A 22255-nucleotide genomic window follows, 5' to 3' on the forward strand; every position below is an offset into this window, starting at 1 on the left:
TTACTTGTCTCTGTTCCCTAGGTTTCATAGAGACCACCGCCCTGCTCTGTGACAATACAAGGCTGCAGAGCCATTATATTTAGGATAGTTATCACTTTCTTTTTATCAACTACTTTTGATTGATTTTTTTGTTAAGAATATGCTACCCAGTTTCCATTGGGAGGGTCCTTTGTCCTCCCTAGCAAAGGGGTCACTAGGTGTGTTATTATTCCCTTTCTCTGTGCCAACCCATTCATGATGAGTCTTAGTAAATCTCATTTTGGAGGATTAGTCTCATTGTTAAATCCTAAGTATGACTCTTTTATATAGCCTCTTGCCCACTCAATACTTACAGCAGCTCCCTCTGCCTTCCTTTCTGAGGAAGTTGAAAAGAGCAAGGCTAAATCTTTTTTTACACATACAATTTTAGTAAGTTAATAAAATTAGTAAGGTAAAAATCAGTGAGTTCACAAATATTAGCAAACAAACTAATTTTAAGCAAACCAGCCCACACACAAGTATTCTAAATGAAAAGCACGCAGAAACTCAGGAAACAGAATCAGAGAGAAAATGAAAACCAGGAATATGCTAAATAAACAAAGTCTGTAAAAAGCCTAAAATGGAAAAAAAAAAATGTTTCTAAATTGTTCTTTCTAAAGAAATACATGGCTTACATTGGACACAGAGTTTTTCAAGATATTTCTGATACACTACCAAAGAACAATTAAGAATAGAAGGAAATAGAAAAATAGTTCAAAAATGTGGAAAGCCTTGCATGGGTACACTTGGTACCTGACAATTATATTGCTGGGGGGTTCATAGGGAATCCTAAATCCTAATTTTACTCTCATATAAAATAACTTAGTTTTATTTGCTTCATTTACAAAAAAAAACTTCAGTATTATATATACTTGTTCATAAGATATGGGAACTCTAAGCTATTTCTGTTAAGTACAGATTTGGAAAGCCTACTATTCTCTACCAGAATTCAATCGCCTTCCCTGGACAATGTCCTAACCCACCACCCGCTTCCAGGCCTAATGTTCTAATGTGTGGTGGGTGCCCAACAAAGACGACAGATGTGAACGGCGCCATCTTGGCTCGTGAGGTTTTTCTCTCCCTCAGCAGATAGATTCTAAGTGTGGTAGTGGCAACCCAACTTTCATCATGCCTGAGGTGACAGGGCTGGAGAGTAGAGCGGCCATGCCAACCCACACTGCTCCCTTCACACCTGTTAAGAAACAGAGAAATCAGCCGGGCGGTGGTGGCGCACGCCTTTAATCCCAGCACTCGGGAGGCAGAGCCAGGCGGATCTCTGTGAGTTCGAGGCCAGCCTGGGCTACCAAGTGAGTCCCAGGAAAGGCGCAAAGCTACACAGAGAAACCCTGTCTCGAAAAACCAAAAAAAAAAAAAAAAAAAAAAAAAAAAAGAAACAGAGAAATCAACGTTTTGTCACAGCAGTTTGGCCTAGCTGGCATAACTGTCTATTCTTGTAGAGTCAAGCTGCCTTCTACATCAATGAAGTCAGCTCTTGGCAAATCGCTGTCCTTCAGAGAAGTACAGCTTCAACCAATAATACCAGCAATAAAATGAACAGATTAAAGAAAAAAATGAGAAATAGTTTATTTTTACAAAATTCAACCTATAACTGAAACCTCTCTCTTCTTTGGCCTAGAGGTTGAGGTAAATTATTCTTGAGGCTTCTGCTTCAGGCATGCTGCATTTATTTTATCGAGGCAATGAGCAAGGCTGAGAGTAAGAAATGCCATGAAAAGATTACTCCCTTTAACTCTAGCGAGCTCTCTGCAGCAAGCCAGCTGAGGCAGTGAAGTGATGGCCGCATGAGAACTTCCTGGCTGCATTCTTCCCCTGAGCTGTGGCATTTCCTCCTGCTTTCATCCTTATGACATCACCAGGCTTGCTCATATTTCTCTGCGAGAAACAAAAGTGTGAATGCTTCCTGTTTGTCGTTAGAACTGAAAGCCTCCTTTGAGTTTATTTGACAGATTGGCTGCACGGGTGTTACATGATCATTGGTAGAAGCAACCTTCACAATTACCTACTTTGTACAGGGCCTTAAATGGCACCTTAATAAGCTAAGAAATGCAACCATATCCTCTCCCTCAAATTCTTCAAATTGGGAATTCTAGTTCAGGAGGAATATCAGTGCTTGGATTTAAATCAGTGTTTCAAGTATACATTACTGGTGGTGTCTCTGTATATACCCTACCAACCCATTGGTACCCTGGGTTCAAAATTACAGTTCAAAAAATCTGGCTCAAAGCATAAAAGTGTGTGTGTCCACATACAAGTGTGCATTTTCTACTTCAATTGCTTTAAAATACCAAATGCATATACCTCTTTGGGACCATGTCATCCTTTCTTCAAATCACCATAGTTTATATTCTAATTGTCAATCTAATTATTCAGTCATTTCGGTTAATAAAAGAAAAAAGTAGCTTACTCTCACAGACAGCAAGGGCTATGGAAGACTAGCTCATTTCTGGTATAGACATAATTCACACTCATTCAAGAGGTATTAACGAGGACATACTCAGGGAGCAGTCTGCACAGCGTGATGTGGAGGAGTGAAGACTGAAATTTGCACTACTTCTAAGCTTAGTGGAGCAGTGAACTAAACATAGAAATGCATGAACAGAAAGGGGGCGATGCAGATAGGTTCGTGAATGATTACCTGTGCTAGGAAGGAAGCCAAACATGAACCAGATGTGATAAACCCTTGCTAATTTTGAGGATTACTATAGCCAGTGTTTGACATTTAAATTAGGCACTGCATGCATTCGGAGACCTCTTCATTGGCCAAACCCACAATACCATCAACAACTACCAAGGAAAAGGTAAAGGCAGTGGGGGGTAAAGCTGTCTGCAGAGGATCAAATCTAAAGCTTAAGCACTCATGTAGGTGAGCCTCCCTGTCCCAATTTACAAGACAACAAAAACAACTAAAAGCCAGTTAACTTATGGAATTCACTCTAATGAAGCCTAATGTCTCTAGCTGATATAGGACATCACTATGGGGAATTGGGACCAGAGAGTGGCCACTGTAGGAAACCAGATGTTTGGAGGGAACAAGGAAGAGGGACGCTGTCCCAGGAAGCTGAAAGCCTGAGCACAGACACTTCTCAGGCACCCACTGAGCCTCAGAGCATCAGACCCTATCCAGCAGGGCAATGCAGGAAGATGAAGCTGTTTTCAATTGCTGTCTAAAGGCACACAAATTCTTGAGGAATTCCTTCTAAAGTAATTACTTGGCTTACCTTACATTTTTATACATAAACTGATCATTTATTTAGAAATTTCAATTGTGAGAAACAAAACAGATTAAGTTTTACAAAAGAGTGATCTGACAACAGTGAATTCTCTCTCTGATCTATTACTCGGAGAACAATTGCCAGTGACCCACTTTCCAGCCGAGGAAATACACTGACAGTTTTGATCTGACCCATGCTACTTACCCTGGCCCCATTGATCAACTGACACAAGCGTGCTGTCAGTGTTACTGAACACACCATCCTGAAAGAATGCCTGGGATGTGTCCGGCGTTTCTGGCCAGGCTCTAGAGAGAAAGAGCAAAGCTAGAAACTGCTATAGTTTGGACTTGGTTAGGGTAGCCTCATCTAAAGCAAGCCAGACCAAGACTCTGAAACCAGGCAACACCTTCAAACTCAATACAGGTTAATCCAAGTTCCATATTTAAATAAGTCCTTTTGGTTTAATTTCTTAAGGTATTTGAAAGGTGACACAAAGATAAATTCTATTATTTCTAAGTTCATTGATTACAGAATTCTAATACTTCGGGGATAGAGATGTAGCTCAGTGGTAGAGTGTATGTTTACCATACATGATGACCTGGTTTTCAAACCAAATGCAGTCTTTTTATAGGCAACAATTTCAGTTTAAAATGCCCAGATAATTTTATCAATGACTATACTCTACTTTTATTAGAGTCAAATCAATTTAGAGATTATACCCAGGCACTAAATATTTATCAAAGCTCCTATTTCCTTCCAATTTATTCCCTCATTCAGATACTGAGTACGTACTCTGCTAGGTATTGGGTTGGAACCTGAGGAGTCAACAGTGACATAATATGCCTACACCCACTATACTTACTTACATGGGGCTAAAACTGGAATACATGTATTCTGGCTTCTCAGTGACTATCGGACTTGGTCTAGATACACCTTCACATGACAACTGCTAAATGAGAACCTGTGACACACCCACTCCTGAACTGATTAGATATGTTTCTCTTAGCCAGCATTCTGTTGCTATAACTGAGCACTACAGGCAGGGTTGATTTCACAGTTCTGAAGCCTGGGGATGGCAGGTGCATCATGGCAACTGTTTCCAAAGGCCTTCTTGCTACATCCAAACACGGCTGATGGCATCAACTGCAAAGCAGAGCAAGAAGCCCAGACAGCTGTTTTTATAACAAAGCCAGCCCCTCAATATCCCATTAATTCACTAACCCAGTTAGCTACCAGATTCCACCTCTCAAAATGTCACACATGCCTGGGGACTATGTTCCTAGCACATTTTCTGGGGGAGGTCCTGTTGCGGAATATTTGTTTACACTGTAAACAAATGTGTCTCTGTCTAAGGTGCCTTCTGATTTGTTTAATAAAGAGCTAAACGGCCAATAGCTAGGTAGAGAGACTAGGTGGGACTTCTAGGGAAAAGAGAGAAAACTGAGAAGAGCGACAGAGATATGCAAGCAAGACTCAGAAGAAGTTGGACAGAGGTAACCAAGCCACATGGCAGAATGTAGATTAATAGAGACAGGATAATTTAAGTTATAAGAGCTAGTTGGGAAAAAGCCTAAGCTAAGGCCAAGCTTTCATAATTAATGTTTCCGTCTTATTATTTGCTGGCTGCTATGATGAGAAAGTACTACTACAAGGTCCCCAAATCATAGCACCGGCATAGAAAATTGTGCATAAGAACACTTCTTCCTGGATGCCTTTCTTGCTACCTACTTTAGTATCATGATAAATTAAGAAAAAAAATACATATTTCACTAAAGCAGTGAGATTATCTCAAGATCTTTTTTTTTATTTATGCACAAAAATCACAAAGAAAACCTTTCATCATAGGGCTGTTCACACATTCCGAAGCAGACCAATCTTGATGGTCATGGGCTCCTCGGGCATTTCGTCTCTATAAAGTGTGGTTTCGGAGGAAAGCTTTATACTAATAAAAGTGAAGCCTGTGAACAAAGTCCAGAAAAAATGTAATGAAAGCACCCAGGCACATGTCCTTATCTACAATGATTTAACATTCAATCCCATTAAATACATTAAAACAGGTAAAACAGATCTCAGAGGAAACATCTGAGTGGAAAATGAACAAAGACTCAAATATTAGGCTTCTGCCAAAACGCTAAAGTTCCCTGCAGTCTTGGATTTTAGGTAGGAATCAAATGCACATTAACAATTATTTTATCGTAGGGCTTTTGGTTACTTTTGTTCTTTTGAGGTAGGGTCTTGCTACAGATCCCAGACTGGCCTGGAACTTACTATTTAGTTCAGACAGCCTTCAGCTCAAGATCCTCCTGTCTTAATTCCCAAATAGAATTTACAAATATGTATGTATCATCACACTCCATTTGTATCAGTTTTTAATTTATATGCCATTTCAACAAATCAAGTTAATAGTGTAATTTTTCTCACTAATGTCCCTGAAAATGCTTGTTGTGTTTATTTTACATCCTATCCTCCCCATGTTTTAGAGGGAAATAAACTCAAAGGAAACTTGCTATAACTCACAGCACCAACTGTCTCCTTCATAGAATGTTGGGGCTCTTGGGTACTCTGCGAAGAGTAACTGAAGGAATGAATGTTTAATAAACTGATTGCTAAATAAAGGTAAATAAGAATAAACCAAGCCGGATGGTGGTGGTGCACACCTTTAATCCTAGCAATTGTGAGGCAGAGGCAGGCAGATCTGAGTTCAAGGCCTGCCTGGTCTACAGAGCAAGTTCCAGGACTACACAGAGAAACTGTCTCAAACAGTCAAAAATAAATAAATGCATAAATAAACAAACAAACCGAATCATCACCTAGCTTTTCGCTTTTTATGTCCTGTGCTTACTGATTCACGTTTGCCACTACTAACACATAAAACTGGCACAGCAGTAGAGAAGAAATATTAAATACAAAGGAGGGACTCTACATTTCCTTCTCCAAAAACAACAAAACAAGCACTAAGCCACACAGAACAAATGAGAAGGATGTAAGAAAACTTTTCAGACAACTAAAAACAAGCCTCTCATATTCAGTAGCAAATACTGTTTCTACTGACATCTCACATGAAAAAAAAACTCACCTCCATAAATGTAGAAATATATGCTTTTGAACTAACATTGCATTGGCTGAAGCTGACAATTGCCCTTGTGTATAAATACTGCACTGTATCGAACTACCATGTCATCTGATCTTAGAAACTGTCAAAATCCTCACACTTCCCAGTGGCCAGGGATCCTGATTTGGACCTGATTTGGAAACCTATTAAATCAGTAAAAGATTTAAAAAGAAAAAAAAAATTCAGGAACATCATCTATTCTGTTTTCTGGTGTAAGTTCTCAGCATCTCCAAAGTTCATAAAAGAATAAAGCACACAGAGGGTAACTGCATAATTCAAATAGCATTTGTTTCTGACCAAATTATGTAACCAGTGAAAACAGAACAAAACTTTACCTAAAAGTTTAGAGATCTACAATTAACATTTAAATTCCTGACAACTTTGCCTTTCCTGTGTAACCAATGTAATCCTTCCAAGCATGTTGTTACCAGATTCAGGCATCCTAATTGTGGTCTTTAAGCAACCCACTGAAAAGTAACAAATCTAAATTAGTTATTGTTGTTTTGCAATAAACTTCACATCCCAATGATACATACAGACAGGTGCAGTCTTTTAGTCTGTTTGTGCTGCTGTAAGAAAACACTTGAAAATGGGTGATCTATAAAAGAAATTTCTCACCTTTCTAAGCCTGGGAAGTCCAAGAAAATGCCATGTTTCTTATCTGGTAAGTCAGTCCTTTACAAAGATAGTGGCCTCTAGGCATCCATCAACTGCAGAGGTCTTAAAAAGGCCTAAAGCTAAATCTTTCAGCCCTTTCATGAGGCATATTTCATTTAAGAGGCCCTCTGACTTAATCTCTTCCCAAATGCCCCACCTAGTGGGAGTTAAGTTTCAACTCACGATTTTTGAAGGAGGCATATTTATACCATAACATGTATTTTACAACTAAATCCGGTTAACACATTTTAAAGTGGATTCCCATAGCTAAGAGGAACTGATAAAGTAAATTCAGGACACTACTTTGGCTACTCTTTAATACAGGAAAGTCTAAGCCAAAAGAATGGATCATAAAGTATGACATTTAATTAGACTTGGGCTGGTGAATTGCACTTTCCTATTCATTAGCCAATAGGTACAGCTATAATTTGATAGGAATTATAATTAGAAATAGTAAGAGCCACTTCTTGAGTCACTCCACCTTTTAATATATTTCATTGAGATTTACCCTTTGAATGATACTTTCTTGTTCATGTGAGAATTTGGGAAACCTCTCAGGATTGTGGAGCATTTTTACAGGTGAAAAAAAAAATTATGTACACTTAAGAAAAGTTCTTAGAGACCTGGCTACTTAAAAACCACTCTACCCAGAAAGATGTAAAAGTATACATTTTATTCATTCATTCCATCAGCTGAGAACTGCTATATTGTACAAATACATTATTGTACAAAAACAATCACAAAATGTTACAAAATAAAAAAGTACAAACTTCATTACTTAATAAATACACTAAAGGTAGTTAAAAGTGGCAACATATAGATTCTTTTTTTTTTGGCTGGAAACACTGTTTGACCCAGCAAACCATACAAGCTGTTTACATTTTTACATAATACAAGGTAAATTCTATTTTGCCTTTTGGAAGAACTTTAATATGACAGAATATTAAGACAGTAGCCTCCTGCTAAAAATAATGGCCATTCTGTCAGGCCCAGCTACTTAGGCTCATTTTTCGAAATCTCAGTTGAAACCAAGAAGCTGTATAATGCAGGGAGACTTGACGTCTCACAAAATTTCATACATGTTAAACGTCTTTCCTAAGAAGTTGATGAATAAGAAGAAAACAATCAAGAGCAGCAGACAATCTAAACATCAGAGTACAGAATCATCATTCTGCCACAGCAACAGCAGACTTCTATTCAAGTAAGGCCTGTACTGTCCTTTAAAGAAAAAAAAAAAAAAAAAAAAAAAAACATCGTCCCAAAAGCGATCCCTTTCTTAACTGTCTTCAAAGCGGACTAGTTCTAAAAAAATAACATTTCCCCCCAAACAACAAATCCGCTTGTTTCATCAAAGTGGAATGGGCTAATCATCTGGTAACATAATGTGTCAAAATATCCATTTGAAATAATTAAGAATTGTGAAATATTTCAACAATGTAAACTACTAAATCACAAACTGAAATAAACTTCATAGAAAGCACTTCTCTGGATTATGCTTAAAGCCATTTCTCGCAATTGGAACACGTCATAGATTAAAGTACACCCATTTTTAAAAATGTGCAAAAATACATTTTTATAGAAAATAGACTACCGGGAATGAACAAATTCATACCGTGAGACATCAGCTTGCAAATTAAGTAGCGCTCACTTTATACAGCAAATTATAAATAGCAGCAGGCTCACCCAAACCTATCAGGAAACATCATTCAGGTGCCCAGCAACCTGCAGCTCTGAGAGAACATTAAAAAACTGATTAAGGCATTACACCTACAGCCAATCTACTAGGAAGTTGAAAAGTGCCATTACCCTAATTAGAGTTCGTGTGGTTTTCCCAACACAACTGATGTGCGCCTTTTCCCCGGCTGGTCAGGTCCTCAGATTTTTCAAGAGCATGCATTTTGTTCGATATACATTTTGGACAGGGATATGGCCATGGACTTGGCAAGTTCTTCATCGCGCTTTCTCTGCATCTGGGTTTGCTTGCACCAACTGTCATACTCTGGGTTAGGATAGGAGTGGTCAAAAACAGCATCATAGTGTCCATTGCTGAGCCAACTGAGCCAAATACTAGGCCTCAGAGAATCCTCTGGGCCCAGATAGTGGATCATGGTAGACACGGTGGGGCTCTCCAGTCTCCCTCCAGTAGTTAAGTGTATGTTCACATTCAGCATCTGCCCCATGGCCAGCAATTCGGGGTACCCGGCCCACGCCCCATCTTGGGCAGCAGCGATAATAAACTCCCCCACGTCGCCCTCAATCAGGGGGCTGAAGTGGTCGAGGTGGTCCGCGATGTAGTGCACAGTCTGCTCCCTCAGCTCCCGGTGCAGGCTCTGGTCCCCGTACACCGTCTTGCTGACAGCTCGATAGAGGCAGTTGCCGTCGGGGATGATGTGGAAGCGGTACTTGTTCCTCTGCCTCAAGTACTTGTCCTGCCTCTCCACCTCGGCCAGGTACAGGGCGAGCTTCTCGTCTCTCTGATCCGCCCGGGGCGCGCCTACCACCGCTTCGCCCGCGCCGTTCGGGGCCGGCTCGCCGCTGCTGCTCCGGGAGAGCGCGGCGGGGAGAGGGGGAGCCTCGGCCTCGGGGTCGTGCCGTCGATGCGCGTCGGTCCCGGAGGCGTCGCTGCGCCCGCTCGGCCGCTCCCAACCTCGGGGACTCCGCTCCGCCCGGCGCTCCTCGCCCCACGGGCCGGGGCCGGACTCCGGGCTGCCGGGGCCCGGGGCAGGGGCCCGGTGCTGGGCGGCCGCCAGGGCCTGGCGGTGCTCGCTCAGTCGGAAGTTCCTGTCGGGCACGTCGCGGGCGGCGTTGGGGGCCGCGGGCTCGTCGGGCCGGAGCAGCTCCTCCAGCAGCCAGGCGGAGGAACCGCGGCGCGGCGGCGCGGGGGCTGCGGGCGGCGGCAGCAGGAGGCGCTCGGCGCCCAGGGCCCGCACGGCGATGTGCGCCGTGGACGTGAAGTGCGGCGGCAGCGGCGGCTTGCAGCACGCGCCGGGCGGGGCGGCAGCAGCGGCGGCGGCGGTGGCGGTCCCGGACCGCTCGAAGCAGGCAGAGAAGGCGGGCATAGCTGCGGCAGAGGCGGCTTCGCGGGGCTCGGTGGCCGCGGCGGGTGGGCGCTCTCCGGTATCCGGCTCCGGGGCGGCGGCGGCGGCGGCGGCGGCGGCGGGGCCGGCGGATTGCAAGGAGACCTTGAAGGTGGAGGCGGCGGCGGCAGGCGGGGCGGCGGCCGTGGGGCCCGGCGTGCCCGCGGGGTAGTGGGTGCACACGCTGCTGTAGAGCTGCATGGCTGAGGCCGCCCGCGGCCCCTTATAGCTGCGAGCCCGGGTCGGGGACACACCCTCGGGCGCCGTGCCCCGGGAGCCCGAGAATAGCGCTGAGCTCAGCGCCGCGGGCCGCCGCAGCCACCACCACCGCCGCCGCCGCGTCAGGAGCCGCGAATAGCGCCCGGGCCGCGACCCAATTCCTGCTGCGCCACGGCGCGCGGGCGGCCGGAGGGCACCGGGGGGCGCGCGCTCGGCCCGGGGACTCGGGCGCAGGACGCTGCCGCAGCGGTGCCCCGCGCCGGCCGCTGGGGACGGTGGGAGAAGCGGCCCGCGCTGCCGAGCGCCGCCCGCCCGCGAGCAGGAGTGCAGCGCGCCGAGGGTGGGGAGGCGGGGCCGCGCTTGTTTACCTCAGGCCGCGCGGCCGCGTCACGTGCTCCCGCTGGAATGCGCGCCCCATTCAAGCGGGGGGCCGCCCCGCCCCTAGGTGGCGGCCTCGTGGGCGTGGCCGAGGCGGGAGGAGGGGGGGCGGGGGCTGGGCTCCGGGCATGCGCAGTGAGTGTGCTGCCCACGGGACTCCGGGGGACCGGCTCTAGCCAGGTACCTGGGAGGCTGGTTTGAGCGGCTGGTCCTGCTGCTGTGTGGCGCTTTGGCGGGGCCGGCGGAGATGGGGCAAACGCGTAGGTTGGAAAAAAAAAAACAAACACGTTTCTGAAAGCTTCCGGACTAAGGACGGAGCCCTGCTTTGAAACTTGCAGGGCCTGTGGCAATCATCAAGGTCTTGAGTCCGTTCCTCGGGTCCCATGTGTTTAGGGCCAGTCTTCACCGTGGTCTTGCTCCCAGGCTCAGCAAACGTCGACGCTCCTGTACCCCTAACTCAAGTCACCTGGGAAATGCACCAGAGAAAGGAAGTCGTTAAAACAGCTTTCCTCAGAATACCAAATGGCATACCACTCAAGGCCTTTTCCAAGGAGATGCGGCTGCTAAACTTTGTGGCGAGAGGGAGGCTCACAACCTGTATTGTGGGACAACATAGAAAAATGAAAAACAGCCGTGTTTCCTTTGCAAAGGAAAAAAATATATATATACACAACTTTGTATCAAACTGGTACCTACTCACGGTAACAGTAGCGTTTGCTTTATTCTGAACTTCAACCCATTGTTAAATTTAGTTTCCAGACATTCAGACTGAATTTGGAGGCTATTTCTTGGTGTGGGAAAACAGCCTGTGGGTTGTGCTACATGCCATCATTCCACTGGAATGTAAGTTCCGTTTGTTACTTTGGGTCCCTCCTTGGGGATTATTAGTCTCCTTAAAGGATTTTAAAAGAAGGAAGCTTGGGGACAATTTTATTAATGTTTGAGAAGGTAGGCAAACTGCTAATCACAGCAGGTGGCCAGAAAAGGGAGGAGAGGAAAAAGAAAAAGCCGTGCCCTTTAAAATAAGGACTGGAAAAGGCCGGCCAGCAGGTTCAGCGGTGGAGTTTGGCCCGGCTGTTGCACCTGTAAGGGGTGGTGTAATCCACCTATCAGAGCAGGAATGGGTGTGCTCTAAATATCACTGGGGCTCCCTCTTTGGCTATTAGCCCATTGGGAAAAAAATGTACACGTACACACATACACACACACACACACACACACACACACACACACACACACACACACACACAGATTAGAATTTCCCCCAGGGATCTACCACTGGAAGAAGAAATGGCCCTGGGGGCCGCCAAGAAGAAACTTATTTTCTGGGGATGACATTGCAGGAGAAATTTGGAGCTGAGATAGTGGTGGGCTTGCTATTGTTTGGTTCCATAGCCCTTGTTTGTATTCAAACCTTACCCTCATGTCAGGAGACTCAACTCCAAGGCAGAATTTGGAGATTTGGCCCTCTGTCCAGTGTGGCCTCATTGAATAAGTCTCCTTTTTATGCTTTCCAGTCCACCTTTAGTGGCCTTGTTGAGGAAAGATAGCCAAACCTGAGTTGGAACACAGGCTGTGACCCGTAATTTTGGTAATAGTAGCTTTACAGAAAAGTGAGAAAGCCCAGTGTTCACAGAAGCATGCCTGGTGTCTTCAAGCAAACGGTGCAGAAGAGGAAGTTGCCCTTTTCTGAAAGAGCTCAGAAAAGCAGGAAGGCCAGGGCCACCGTGCTCTTAGCAAGAGCCTGACTGGTTGCAGTGTGGGTGAGGTCTTCTGGGAAGGAAAAGCGTATTATTAAGAGAATCATTAGCCGGGCGGTGGTGGCGCACGCCTTTAATCCCAGCACTCGGGAGGCAGAGCCAGGCGGATCTCTGTGAGTTCGAGGCCAGCCTGGGCTACCAAGTGAGTCCCAGGAAAGGCGCAAAGCTACACAGAGAAACCCTGTCTCGAAAAACCAAAAAAAAAAAAAAAAAAAAAAGAGAATCATTATTCCTCCTCTTCCCCATTGTAATATAGCTTAGCCTGATGTGCCTCCACCCCGGCTTAGACACAGAACTATCTTACTCTATTCTTTTGACCAGGAGAAAGTGGCTTTGTCTTAATGCTCCTCAAAAAAAACCTTCCACCTTTTACATGGTAATTTAAATCATAGAGTCACTTCTCTTTTTAGGTGTGTGTGTGTTGGGGGGGGCGGGGTTCTAAAGTCCACGAGGGAGGGTTCATCCCATTGGCCTTCCAGCTTGCTAATGTCTATCTAGATTCTGAACACATGAATGAAATGACCATTTCATATAGCAGGCTTTTATGGACAGCCAGCCCTCAAATCATGACACACAGACTTATTAATTATGAAAGGTTGGCCTTAGCCTGGGCTTATTTCTAACTAGTTCTTATAACTTCAATTAATCCATTTCTATTGATCTACATGCTGCCTCATGGCTCCTGACTTTTGCCTCTCCTACTGCATGTCCTGCTTCCTCTGAAACAGGCTGGTGACTCACCTTTCTTCCTCTTCAAGTCCTCTCTGTTCCCAGAAGTCCCATTTAACCTCTTCTTGCCTAGTTATTGGCCATTCAGCTTTTTATTAAACCAATCACAGTGACACATCCTCACACAGTGTAAAGGAATGTTCCACAACAATCTTGCTCTAGCACAGTACTAGACACACAGTGGAGCTGATATTTACTGCATGAAGGAATAAATGGAAAATGAGTTCTCAAATCATTCAGACAGTGAAGAAGTCAGAATTGGTATGTAGGTCTCTTGGCTCTAGCCAGGGCTTTCAAGGACTTGCTAGATACTCAGGGTTGTCAAATGTTCCAGCCTGCTAGGTAAATTCATTGAGGAGAATGTAAATGACTGCCATTATAAGGAAGACTAGATTTTGCCCCTGACTTATTGGGGATCCATTGTTTTGCCTTTAAGCAGGTTGCTTTAAACTCAGCCTTCAGCTTTTCAGTAACTACAAAACAAGAAAATACTGTTGACAGTTGGATAATCTTCAATTAATATTTACTGAGTACCAGTGTGTAGCTAGCAGGGCTAGTCAACATAACCCAAGCCTGAGGGAGATAAGGAAAATATGAAAACTCAAATCTTCAAGTAATCTGTGGCAACAAGTTGAGGTAAACACAAGAAAGCAAAACAGTGTGCCAAGTCCACTGAAGACAGGTGTTGGATCTAGGTGCCAGTTAGGAAGAGGCACAAAAACTAAAAGGTCTAAGCCTTGACATAGGGCCTCGCTTTCTCCTTCAGCTCACATGAGTATGATAGACTGGGCTAAACTACTGTACATTCATTGTGGGGATCAATAGTATACATAGAGCACCAGAAAGGCCTCCCTGGGGATGAGAGAACTAATGAGTCCATCCTGGAAAGTTATCTGCCTAGAATATTATGTGCAGAAAAGTAGCAGAAGTTTCCCAAAAACAAGATTCTAAACTAGAACTTGTTCTTTAATACACTAGAAAAACAGGAAATGTTAGCAATTATCAGCCAGAAACCCAGTGGGTTTGTTTACAGACACATTGGATAAGGTGTTCATCAAGGATCATTTATTGAGTACTAACTGTGCTGCTAGTTACAGGGGACTCAGATATGAAGTCTCTCATGCTTTCCAGGCAGCACAACCAGAAGTATATTTATAAAACACAATCCTAATACACTTTTCCTACGACACATACACTATGAACCACCAGCTCAGTGTTTCTTACCTTCCCCAATAAAATGAGACTTCAAAACCCTGCAAGCATTCATCTGTTTCTTCGTTTATCATTTCTTTATGAGCCTACTATGGAACGAGATGGTGGACCCAAACTTCTAAATTCCACAACTTGCCGTGAGCCTACAGTCATGCAAGAGCCTCGTGCTACTTCCTTGAAGATAAACATGGGTCATTACCATATGATTCATAGTTAAAAATTTTAATTCATACATTTATTGTTGTAATTTTATTGTAAACATTTATGTTACTTTATGTGTATGTATTTGACATGTGTGTTAATGCCTGTGAAGGCCAGAAAAGGGGAATCAGATTCCCCCTAGGGCTGGAGTTACAGTTGGTAGTGACCCACCAGACCTTGGTACTAGGTACCACACTGGAGTTCAAACCACTTGGCAACCTTTTCAGCCCCTCAACTGATTTTTAAACAGTATGTCAAGACAATGCAGTAAAGAAAGGATTGGATATCTACGTGCAACAAAACAAGTTAGCTTTCCTGTCTCAGAACATGCACAAAAATTAAAATCCCAAAGTGTTGTGTGATATTTGTACACTGTATGAAGACATATTGCTGTGATTGGTGTAATAAAGAGCTGAATGGCCAACAGCTAGGCAGGAGAGGATAGGCAGGATTTCCAGCAGAGAGAGAGGTCAGAGGGATGAATCTAGGCATGTGGAAATCTCCAATCAGACATGAAAGGAGCAGTATGGGCAGCACCAAGAGGAGGTGATGAGCCATGTGGCAGAACATAGATTAATATAAATGGGTTAACTTAATTATAAGAACTAGTTAGGAATAAGCCTGAGCTAAGGCTAAGAATTCATAATAAGTCTCCGTGTCATTATTTAGGAGCTGGCTGGCAGTACAAAGACTCATATTATTTGGTACCCAATATGGGGCACATAAATCCACATAGAACCCGAGAAAGCTAAAAAATAAAATGAGTTCCAAACGCAGAAGATGCAGCTTCTTGGCAACTGCAGTATCCCTGGAAGATTAGGCGTATAGAAGCAGAGGGAAAGCACAGGCTGCGGTGGCTTTGGTTCCGCTCCTGTGAAAGCATCCATTTGCTATGACTGTTAGAGACTGTGTTGCTGTGTTGATGTAGGAGTAGTGTTCGAGACCCTGTGAACAAAGCCGGGTGGACCAGTCTGGAGCTGAGAGGAAGCATGCATGTTGCCTTCCCCATAGATAGCCTTAAATGTCATTTCCTAGTGGAAAATACTGTGGGGTAGGAACGCTGAGACCTGGTTATAAATATTATGCCTTTATTTTCGGCTAGAGAAGAGTTGTTTTTAGCCTAGATCTAACCATTTTCATACTCTTACCTGAAAGATTCACAGAAGTGTCAAGTGCTATGCATTGAAACTTGTTTTTTAAATGTTACCTGGCATTGTGTATGTTAATGTAAAACAATGTTAATTTACTCAAACTTGCAGTTTGTGCTCTCTGGTATGTCTGTGTAAGAAGCCAATTTTTATGTATTTGTTACAGTTCCAGGTTATTTATATTTGATGTTTTGTAACTCAAACAACAAATATACAGGACTTATGGACCAAATAAATAGCGTCTGCATACTTGTTATAAGAAAGGAAGGAAGGAAGGAAGGAAAGAAAGAAGGAAGAAGGAAGTATGGCTCTTTTAAGAGGCTGTGCTGAGCAGCTGAGCATTTGAGCAGCCAACACTGGGTACAAATGCCTGCAGTATGGGGACACAACAAATTCCCAGAGCTGGGGCACGTAAATGCAGCTGTGGGCTGGTACCTGCTGGCATGAGGCTAGGCTCTCACTGAATCGAAGGGGTCAGAACCAGTCACCAGAGACATGTAGCAGTAGTCTAGCAGTTCAAAGTTTGGCTTACATGGTCAGAGAAAGTTACAGATGAACAGAAAGCCAGGTCCAGGCACAGAAAACCTCTAAATAGGTACAAGTGCTTCAAAAGGTGTGTAAGTACTGAAGAAAGAAAAGAAAAAGGCTATTATAGATAATCATAAAAATGGTTAAAAATAATACAGTCTTTAAAGAGAGAGTAAAGTAATATAAAAAGAATAAGTCACATAAGGATGTGAAATACACAGGGTGTCTGGATCCCGTATGATGCTTTGTTGACTTTGAATTTTTTAAATGCTAATGAACAAAAAAAGAGCTCCTGCGAGATATTGGATTGTGGGGAAAACTGCTGAATTAAACTAGCCTATACATTTTAAAGATGTCTTAACTTCAGAATAAAAGTCAGGAAATGTGTTGCATTGGGGGAGAGGTTATGCCTTTGTTTCCACAGGAAACTAAAAGTTATGGACTTCTTCAAAATTAATAAAGATCAGATTTGATCGAGGGAGACCTGAGGATCTTGGCTACAGGAAAGACTACAAGACAGGTGATGTATATGTTGATCCCTCTGGGAACAGCTCTGAAACTGGATGAGTCGTGATAAATCTTGTTAGCTACAGAGTACTTATGACTATATTATTACATACCATTCTTTCATATGGCATGGATAAGGTTTTGGTTATACAGTCCAAACAGGCTTATAAAGTTGACAGATGACTTTTACCTTCTCAAACAAAAAAACAGAAAGCCATCTTTAGCTGACTTGTGCACAGCACATTCCCTACTTGTGTTAATGCAGATATATATGCTACCTTTAAAAGTTTGTATGTTTTCAGAACAAAAGGACCAGACACCAATAAAGACAAGTAGCTGAGGCGATCCAGCCTCTTAAAATGCTTCTATTGCAGTCTCCTCAAAATTCTGCACTGAGAACAATTTCAAAGCTGCTAGTTGATATGGTCCAACCTCACGCACTACTCCAGCCAGGACTTCAGATAGTCTCTGCACATTTCCCATCACACAGAGACTAAACAAAAAATAATACAGCTAGCTCTCCCAAGACTTGACAATTATCTCAATATTTTCAGGCTCCCCTAGAGATGCCATTGCCCCTAGACAAGAGGAAGTAGAGAACATGGTACCCACATTCCCAAGAGGTGGGGTGGGTGGTTTTTGGTCATTTAATGGATTATGGATATTTGTTATCATTTAGGGGGGTTGGTTGCAAGTTGTTGGTGGTCATGGTCAGGGAGAAAGCTGAGCAAAGGAGATTAGATTCACGGATTTCTTTCTGAAGGTAAAAAGGCGGGGATATAGTATAGAAATGATAGGAGAAAGGGTAAATTATTGAATCTACTTTTAAAGTAAAAAAGCAATTGCTCATCTCAAATATTTTACATTGGTATGGATTTTTTGTATATTGATAAAAATTTGAGTTATTTTTGTTAGAACAAACTGTATGTATGTTTCTACTCTTATTTAAGGTATTTTTTGTATATTGATACAAATGTAAGGTTATTTTTGTTATACTATATTTTTCTACTCTTGTTTAAGGTATTGTACCAATGCAGCTCATTTAACAATGTACTGTAAATATCTAGTCCTTCAAATTTATAATTGCAAACTATTTAGGATAATAAGAAATACAGGTTATTATTTACTCATCTATATCAATCAAATTTGTGACCATGTTAGGTATGTTTCCAAGATTAAAAGGAGATATATTTTAGATAGATGATCTTCAAACACTTCAGAGACCTACAGGATATGGCATTTAAGATGTTTTAATAAACTAAGACTTTTCATGACAGTGAGACACATCTGCTCCTGGCAGCAACAATTTATTTCAAAAATGGATGATAGGCATTAAAGAACCTCCAGTTGAAGTTTGCTTTCAATGTGACAAAGCTAGCCATTTGGACAAGAAACTGCCCTTGCCTTACCTTCTGACAGTATGCTGTCCAGATTGGATAAGAGGACACAAAATAAGGCAGCTGCCAAACTTTGCTAAGACAAGGTAGGACAGTCCCTCAAAATTCCTCCTTCACAGAAAAGTCTGATGTTCTAGGCCTTTCAGCTGATGATGGATGCCCCAATGTTGCAGAGGAACCTTAGATGTCTATCCAGGCAGCCAGCTGTTTTTGTCCTTTCAATAGTTTTTGAAGTTGTTTGCTCTATACTTCCTGTTTACTTGGGTAGTATTTTATCCCTCTCAGGTCTCTGATGGGGTTGAAGACTAGATAGTTATAGTTACAGTTTTCCTCAGTTATGATAGAAAGCAAATTAGTTACAAAACTTTGGACTCACAAAGAGAGGATAGATAATAGAGTATTTTATGTGAATTTACTAAACACTAATGGATTGGATATTATGGTTGTATTTCTTACTTGATAATTGTTCTTAGTGTACATAGTTTTACCATGTTAGAGTTAAAACCTTTCTTTTTTTATTTAGACAAAGAAAGGGAAATGTTGTGGGATATATGTCCATTGTGTGAAGATGTATTACTGTTATTTGATGTAATAAAAAGCTGAATAGCCAATAGCTAGGTAGGAGAGGATAGGCAGGATTTCTGAAAGAGAAAGAGAGGTGGTCAGAAGGATGAATTTAGGCTCATAGGAGTCACCAGCCAGACTGGGAGGAAGCAGGATCAGCTGTAGGGAGGTTAGGTAACTAAGCCACATAGCAGAATGTAGATTAATATAAATGGGTTAATAAATAATAATAATAGTTATAAGAACTATTTAGGGATAAGCCTAAGCTAAGGTTCAGCATTAATAATTAATAAGAAGTCTCCATGTCATTATTTGGGAGCTGGCTGTTGGTACAGAGAAAGACTTGTTACACCAAAGACAAGAGCTAAGATTATAAAAGTCCTTAGAAAAAATGTTTGGCCTAATTCCTCAAAGCTGTGAGTTAAATAATAATTTCCTAGGTCTGATGCTAAAAGCATTAACTACAAGAGAAAACTATAGATATTTTGGGCCTCATCAAAAATTGAAGCACTGTGATTCAAGGCATATCATAAAGAAATCATAAAAAGTAGGAAAATGTATTTACTTACAAGTCATATATCTAATAAAGGGCTTATATCCAGAATATACTGTATATAGAAGTTATATAAGAAAACAGTAAATTTTTGAAACCCAGTCTTTTTTTTTTTTTCCTGAGACAGTATTTCTCTTTGTAGCCCTGGCTGTCCTGGAACTCACTCTGTAGACCAGACTGGTCTCTAACTCAGAGATCCACCTGCCTCTGCCTCCCAAGTGCTGAGATTAAAGGCATATGCCACCACCACCGCCAGGCCAAAACCCAGCCAATAAACACTCAAAATTCTCAGTATAACTGGTATTCAGGAATGCAAATCAGAACCCCAATAAGACATACTTCACATTCACCAAGATGGTTACAAAAACCAAGCTAGGCAGAGTGTGGTGGTGTAAGCAGATAAATCCAGCCCTTGGAAGATTAAGGATCTTGAATCAGAGGCAAATCTGAATTTAGAGAGGAAGATGTAAAGGGGTAGGATAGTAATCACTGGCAGATATAGGGATGGCTTGGGGGGAGGGTGTTCAAAAGTACAGGGCCTGCCGATAATAGTCAAGACCTTAAGCCCTAGAATCCAGCACTGCACAAAAGCATAACAAAAGTAGAACTGAAAGCTTCTAGAATCCATATGGTGCATTGCTTTTGAGATAAAATTTTGTATACATTTTGAAAAGCAGTTTGACAATCCTACAAAAGGTGACTATATTAATTCATTTTCTACTATTATAACAAAATATCTAAGTTTGGGTACTTCATATATATATTATCAGTTTAGCTGTGGTGTGATGGCCATGGGGCTGCCCAGAACATCATCCCTGCATCCACTGGTACTGCCAAGGTCATCCCAGAGCTCTATGGGAAGGTCCCTGGCATGGCCTGCCCTAGTTCCTACCCACAGTGTGTCTGCTGAAGATCTAACATGCCACATGGAGAAAGCTGCCAAGTAGGATCGTATTAAAAGGTGATGAAGCAGGCATCCAAGGGCCCACTAAAGGGCATCCTGGGGCTTCACTGAGGACCAGGTTGTCTCCTAGGACTTTAATAGTGATGCCCACTCTCCCACCTTTGATGCTGGAGCTGGCATTGCTCTAATGACAGCATCATAAAGCTCATTTCCTAGTGTGACTATGAATATGGCTACAGCAACAGTGTGGTGGACCTCATGGTCTGCTTGGCCTCCAAGGAGTAAGAAGCCCGGAACCACCCACCCCAGAAAGAATGTGTGAGGAAGAGGGAGGTTCTTAGCTGCTGAGGAGTCCCTGTCCCAACTCAACCCCCAACACTGAGCATCTCTCCTCACAGTTCCATCCCAGACCCCCAGAAGAAGGGTAGGAGGGGTATGGTATGCTTAGGGAGCTCTACTCTCTTGAATACCATCAAGAAAGTACACAAACACACACACACACACACACACACACACACACATCACGAAAAAGAAAGTTTACTTGAATCACAGTTGTAGAGGGTCAAAGGCACAGAACCAGCATCTGCACAGCTGTGGTGAAGGCTTTTCCTATGACAGATGGCATCACAATGGCAGCTGTGCATAGGGGAGGAAGTCATCCCACGGCAACAGGAAGCCAGGTTAAGATGATGAGGGTGGCAGTAATCGGCCACTAGTAATTCTCAGCTTCCCCACCCCTCTGGACGTCATCACTCTGAGGTCCAATCTCCCAGCACATGAAGCCTAGGGGAACATACTCAGACCAGAGCAATTACTCAGAGAGTTGCCCATACAATCCAGATATTCTGTTCCCAGAGAAATGAAAACGTATGTATCCATATTACAGCTTGTCTATCCACGTTCACAGTCACATTATTCATAATAACCATAAAGTAGAAACAGCCAAACTATCCATCCACCAAAGAGGAGATGAACAAAGCGTGACGTAGGCACATGATGGGATATTAAGTCAGTCATAACTGGAACAAGGTATAACACATGCTACATGAATGAACCTTGAAAACGTAATGAACCTTGAAAACATGAATGAACCTTAAAAACATACCATGTTCATTACTTTTCTCGTTTCTTATTCAGGAAGGAAGAGTTGGTTTTGGCTTTGGATTTGAAAGCATTCAGTCCAGGCCATCGTGGTGGAGAAGGCAAGGAAGTATAAGGAGGCTGGTCACACTGAATCTGCAGGGGCGAACCACCAAGTATTCATATTTTGTGCTCATCTTGCTTTCTCCAGTTCTCCTTCTTGTTCAGTCCAGGACCCCAGCTTATGAGATGGGCCCAGCCATATTCATGGTAGACCAAGATAGAAAGGAGAATTTTATGGGGACAGGAGAAAGGAAAGGAGTCCCCTGGCCCCCAGATCCAGTTGTAGCCTCTTATCAGCAAAGAGCAAGAATTCCAGCATTAACAAGTGCTTAAAGCCTTTTCTCCTCTTTAGCTATAACCTGAAGTTTTCCAGGAAACTCATCAGAGAAACTCCATTTACAGGGAAAAGATACACACTAAGCCCCTTGTGCAGCCCGAGGGGCTTCTGGTTTTATCAGATTGTATTTCCATCCAAGGCATCCCTAGAGCCACCTCATTTGTTAAAAGAAAGAAAAGGAAGTTTCTTAGCTGCTTTTTGAGATGAGACTTGAGATCCATCAAAATAGTAGACTATGTATGGCCACTGCTAAGACAATCCATGGCTCCCTTTTCTGGAGGTGCTGGTCCCCACACTTGGGCATGTCTTATTTTGTACTCATCTCTTCTTTCAGAAGCCTGCACCCATGCTCTTGGTGTGTCTGACCTGAGCACCTCTCTATATCCAAGCCTCCTGTCTAAACAATCTAATCAGTTCATGGTCTAGCCCTGCTTTATAAACTGCCTAATCCTGAAACTGGTCTACATCAAACACATGAATCCTGGTTTTCCCTGAGTCACAGTCCTAACAAACGAGGGGAATACTGTTAGGGGGGGCAGTGTCCCTGTCCCACCACTGACAGTTCTTCCTCAGTTAAG

General features: G+C 43.0%; 1 protein-coding gene across 3 annotated transcripts in view; it reads right to left on the reverse strand.

Moving 5' to 3' along the window:
* Positions 1–10650, reverse strand: part of Otud1 (OTU deubiquitinase 1) — a 29207-nt gene extending 18557 nt beyond the window's left edge. The window contains exons 1-3 of one of the 3 annotated variants that reach the window (XM_076572580.1): positions 8827–10650; positions 6328–6506; positions 5035–5209 (exon numbers count right to left, since the gene is read on the reverse strand). In XM_076572580.1, coding sequence (XP_076428695.1) covers positions 8904–10298 — 1395 coding nt within the window. In that variant the 5' untranslated portion in view covers positions 10299–10650 and the 3' untranslated portion in view covers positions 5035–5209; positions 6328–6506; positions 8827–8903. Of the gene's footprint in view, positions 1–5034; positions 5210–6327; positions 6507–8826 lie in introns of those variants that run through there. The other 2 variants (XM_006978741.4, XM_076572581.1) reach the window with 2 other exon arrangements.
* Between the last annotated feature and the right edge of the window lie 11605 nt (positions 10651–22255).

This window comes from Peromyscus maniculatus, chromosome 5, assembly GCF_049852395.1.
Source record: "Peromyscus maniculatus bairdii isolate BWxNUB_F1_BW_parent chromosome 5, HU_Pman_BW_mat_3.1, whole genome shotgun sequence".
Lineage (NCBI taxonomy): Eukaryota > Metazoa > Chordata > Mammalia > Rodentia > Cricetidae > Peromyscus > Peromyscus maniculatus.